Consider the following 5,000-nt stretch of genomic DNA (forward strand, 5'->3'; position numbering starts at 1 on the left):
TGGTTCATTTTCAAATTATTTTTTTCAATTTTTTGTTGTTGTTCTTTTTTGTGTTGTTTGTGTAAGTTAGGTCTTGGGGTGAAGGGTAAAGGACGGGTAGTAAAGGGTACGGCGTCGGTTTGGTTTACTTTGGTTTAGGATTTGGTTCATTTTCAGTTTTTTGTTGTTGTTGTTGTTCTTTTTTGTGTTGTTTGTGTAGGTTAGGTCTTGGGGTGAAGGGTAAAGGAAGGGTAGTAAAGGGGTACATCCTTGGCTTGGTTTAGTTAACTTTAGTGCTTGGTTTATTTTTTCAGGTTATTTTTCCTTTTTATTGTTTTTTTGTGTTGTTTTTTGTAGGTTAGGTCTTGGGGTGAAGGGTAAAGGAAGGGTAGTAAAGGGGTACATCTCCGGCTTGGTTTAGTTAGGTTTAGAGCCTGGTTTATTTTCATGTTATTTTTCCATTTTTGTTGTTCTTTTGTGTTGTTTGTGTAGGTTAGGTCTTGGGGTGAAGGGTCATCTCCACTTAGTTTAGTTAGGTTTAGTGCTTGGTTTATTTTTCATTTTCCATTTTGTTGTTCTTTTTGTGTTGTTTATTGAGTTAGGTCTTGGGGTGAAAGGTAATGGAAGGGTAGTTGGTTTATTTTCAGGTTATTTTCCTTTTATTGTTTTTTGTGTTGTTTTTTGTCTCAGCTTGGTTTAGTTAGGTTTAGAGCTTGGTTTATTTTCTTTCAGGTTATTTTTCGTTTTTCAGGCGTTTTTTATGTTCTTTTGTGTGTTGTTTTTTGTAGGTTAGGTTTTGGGGTGATGGGTGAGGGAAGGGAAGTAAAGGGCTACATCTCCGGCTAGGTTTACTTGGGTTTAATACTTGGTTTATTATTTTCAGGTAATTTTTCATTTTTCAGGCATTTTTTCTTTATAGATTTGCTTGCTATTTTTTACCGGTTATTTTTTATGTTTCTGGTTTTAGTTTTGGTTTAGTTTCCTTTGTGTGTTTTATAAGGATGTGTTTTTTTTGCAGGTTATGTTTTATTCTTTTCAGGTGTATTAAGTTTGTTTATGTTGGTGTGTTTTATTTCTATTTATTTATTCATTTTATATTTTGTTGTTTTATATTGATGGATTTTTTTTTAGATTTTCAGGTCCGTTTCTATTTCAAGGTGTTTTTTGGTTTTCTTCACCTGTTTTATTGTATCTATTTACGTTTTATTTGCCTTTTTTACTGATGCTTCGGGCTTGATGTACAGGTTTATTTTTTACACATGTTTTGATTGGTTTAGTTTAGGTTTACTGGTTTATTGTTATTTATATTATGTGTTTTAAGTAGTTTGTTTTGTTTCAGATTTACAGTTTTATTCCTTTACATGTTTTTTTTTTCAGACTAATTGGTTTGTTTTTTTACGTGGGTTTTATTTTTTTTTTATTTTCAGGTTTATTTTTTACATGTTTTTTTCAGATTTTCAGGTATATTTGTAGGTTTTTTCAGATTTTCAGGTTCTTTACTTTTGTTTTTTTTCAGATTTTCAGTTTTATTTTTTTACGTTTTATTTTTTTCAGATATTCAGGTTTATTTTTTCAGATTGTTTTTGAGATTTTCAGGTTTTTTTCAGATTTTCATTTTTTTTTTTCAGAATTTCATGTTTTTTTCAGAATTTCAGGTTTATTTTTCATAGTATGCCCACATATTTACCTCTAGCCCTGCTCTTCTTTTTCCATATTTTTTTGTGTACTAACTACTGAATAATAAAACGCCTTTACTCAGATTAAATAATTTATTCGCTTTCTGTTTGCCTCCAGCCCGAATCTGTAGCGGAGCGAGTGCGGTAAATAAATACAAGGCGAGATTTTCCCGTTTTTTGGACATTTCTTTAATCTTTATCAACAAAATTCGTGAACGTGGCAGTGGTGACCGTGTGAACCAGGTGTGGCGGGTTAGAGATAGACGTGATTGCTTCTCGGAACGTTACGGCTGATTGAAAACAGATGTGACTGCCTTGGGAGAAGAGCTGAACAGATTGAGAGAGAGGTGAACAGGTGGAAAGTTGGAAAGTTTCGTTTAGTCGGCGCAACATCTGTGGTCATATGCCGGAGAGAGACAGAAGGGGAAGGAAGTATAGGAGAAGGGAACAGGTAAAGAGAGACGGAGGGACAGGTGGTTTTGGCTTAGATAGGTAGATTTGACAGGAGTTGCATAGCGTACAAATTGAACAGGTTAAGTGACAGGAAAGGTGTGTTTGGCTTAGGAAAGGTAGCATGAGATGTATTAGGTGGGTCAGGAGAATTGTCAGGTGGTATTGGACAACTGGATTTAGCTTGGGACAGGTAGAATTTACAGTAGTTTCTAAAAGTATGAACTGAACAGACCAAGTGACAGGAAAGGTGGGTTTGGCTTTGGAAAGGTAGAAATGACAGGTGTATTTAGTTCAGAAGAGTTAGCAGGTGATATTAGAGACGTGGATTTAAGCTTGGGACAGGTAGTTTTGACAGCAGATTCTAAGAGTACAATTTGAAGAGGTTAGAAAAGTAAGATGGGTTTGGTTTGAGACAGGTAGAGTTAATTAACATTTGTAACTGGTTCAGAAAAGTTGACAGGTTGTATTTGCGAACATTGTTGAGGTGGCGGAACAGTTGAACGCTTGGGTGAACTCTGGCAAATTCTTCATCATCCCGTTGACTCTGAAAAGAAAGAAAATAGTAAGAAAAGATTAAGAAAACGTCAAATAAGCTGTTGTTACTTTACAGAGTTAATTATTTCTGCAGTTTTTAACATACCCTTCTTTCTCTATATTAACTTTTTTGTTGTTTTTCTTTGTGGTTCTGCTTGTCTTATATTTAGCCCTTTCAATCTTCAAATCGACCTGTTTTTGGTTTATACGAGACATACAAGATAGTTGAGGTTGACATTGCAGTATACAAGAAAAAAGCTTGATCACTTCGTTCATCATCACAAAGTCTCGGTAAAGTTCCTGCCACGTTCAACACACTCAGATTGATCAGCAGCAGGTTAATCAGCATCACCGCCACCAAACTTTGCAACGCCGGCAATACCAACGGCAAGTTACGGGCGGAGCGTCACCTCGGCAGCGGCGCGGAAAACTCTGCGGACACAGCCGGCCACGTTTACATTACTGGCGGCTCCCAAGCCATATCCGAGGCTCGTACACATAATCCCGCTTATGAGGCGCTCCGTCCATGTCACTGCTGACGTGGTTTGTTTCATGGCCAATCAATTACTCTACGGACACAGCCGGCCACGTTTACATTACTTGCGGCTCCCATGCGACTTAGCCTAGTGCAGACCCATAATCCCGCTTCTAAGTCGCCCCCTCAACATCTCTATATAAGATGAAGTGTTTTAAGACTGACTCAATAACTCTGCGGACACAGCCGGCCACGTTTATGTTACTCGGCTGCTTCCACGCGCCATAACCGAGGAAAGACACCTATTCCCGCTTCTAAGTCATTCCTTCACCGTCTCTGTACAACCTGAAGTGGTTGATTTTAAGACCCATTCAACAACTCTACAAAGGCGATTAAATAGAACAGTGGCGTGACGTTTCCAAGCTGTTCTATCACTTATTCAGGTCTTATTTTTGTTCTTGTTCTACTGGTTTCTCTAATTCCTTCATAAGAGCGAGAGATGAATGCAGCTAATCGAGAGAGAAGAGAGAGAAAGTGGGCGTGGCTAAAAGAGAGATCGGAGAAGGGGCGTGGCTAGGAGAGAGAGAGAGGAAAGGAGACGTGGCTAGCTAAAGGGGGCGGGGCCTATTCGCCAAGTTAGGGTGAATACATTGGGTCAGCGCCTTACCTCATCATGTTGGGAAGGTGCTCATCCAGTTCCATGAGAAAGATGTTGCCAATTCTGGAGGTGACGGAGCAGTACGGCTGGTGGAGAGAGAGAGAGAGAGAGAGAGAGAGAGAGAGAGAGAGAGAGATCAGAAACACCCAAGGAGGTAGACAAACAAAACAAAACTAATCACCACAAACACCAATACAAAAATAAATTAGTCAACCAAACTACATCAAACCAGACCCCAGTTCGAGTCCCCCTCTTAACCTGACCTTACCTGCGCCGCTGAGAGGAAGAAGAGTTGGTGGGGTGTGAGGGGGAGGGCAGGTAACCGGGGCTCCACTCCCTCCCTTCTCTCGTAGCGAAGGTAGGATCGGAAGGCTGCCCGGATACCACTAATGTCCGCTATGTTTTCGTTCTTCGTGATGGTGTTGTCGATCTGTGAAAGGTGGTGGTGGTGGTGATGGTGGTGGTGGTGGTGGTGGTGATGATGGTGGTGTTGGCTATTATGTAAACTCCGACTTCTTTTTTTCTCTATTTTTTTCTTCATTTTGCTTTTGATGTTAAACGAAGCATGAGAGAAGGGCTTTGCAATGTACCTACTGTTGTTGTTGTTGATGGTGGTAGTGGTAGTGTTGTTGTTGTTGTTTTTGTTGTTGTTGTTGGTGGTGGTGAAGAAAGGGATGGTTTTGTGTGTTTGTTTGTTTTTTCTTTAGTGTTTGTTTGTTTGTTTGTTTGTTTCGTTTTTCTTTCTCCTTCATCTCCATTTCCTCTCCTATCGTTATCATCATTATTATTATTATTATTATTATTATTATCATCATCATTATTACCATTATCATTATTATTATTATTATTATTATTATTATTATTATTATTATTATTGGTCTAGTACCCCTTTCTTATCCTCTTGTCCTCCTCCTCTTTCTCCTTTTTCTTCTCTTCCTATTCCTCTTCATCGTCTTTCTCCTGTTTCTTTATAATTTCAAGAACCATCATTGCTTTAACTTTTACTCACATTTTTACTCTTTCCTCTCTTCCTCTACTACTACTACTACTACTACTACTACTACTGCTACTACCACCACCACCCCTACCACTACTACCACCACTACCACTATTCTTCCTCACCTCCATAGCAATCAGTGTGCCAGCGATATACATTTCTTCATAAAAGGTTTGAGTGAGCAGGTTATGGTAGCAGTCAGAGGTGTCCTGTAGGTGGCTCTGCATC

The 5,000-nt window shown here is 38.8% G+C and overlaps 1 protein-coding gene across 1 annotated transcript in view; it reads right to left on the reverse strand.

Moving 5' to 3' along the window:
• Positions 1 to 1,739: 1,739 nt before the first annotated feature.
• Positions 1,740 to 5,000, reverse strand: part of LOC126992048 (endothelin-converting enzyme-like 1) — a 15,396-nt gene continuing 12,135 nt past the window's right edge. The window contains 4 exon segments of the mRNA XM_050850730.1: positions 1,740 to 2,652; positions 3,785 to 3,861; positions 4,044 to 4,205; positions 4,898 to 5,000. The exon segment at positions 4,898 to 5,000 is cut by the window's right edge and continues 49 nt beyond it. Coding sequence (XP_050706687.1) covers positions 2,553 to 2,652; positions 3,785 to 3,861; positions 4,044 to 4,205; positions 4,898 to 5,000 — 442 coding nt within the window. The 3' untranslated portion in view covers positions 1,740 to 2,552.

Source organism: Eriocheir sinensis, unplaced genomic scaffold, assembly GCF_024679095.1.
Source record: "Eriocheir sinensis breed Jianghai 21 unplaced genomic scaffold, ASM2467909v1 Scaffold391, whole genome shotgun sequence".
Taxonomy (NCBI): Eukaryota; Metazoa; Arthropoda; class Malacostraca; order Decapoda; family Varunidae; genus Eriocheir; species Eriocheir sinensis.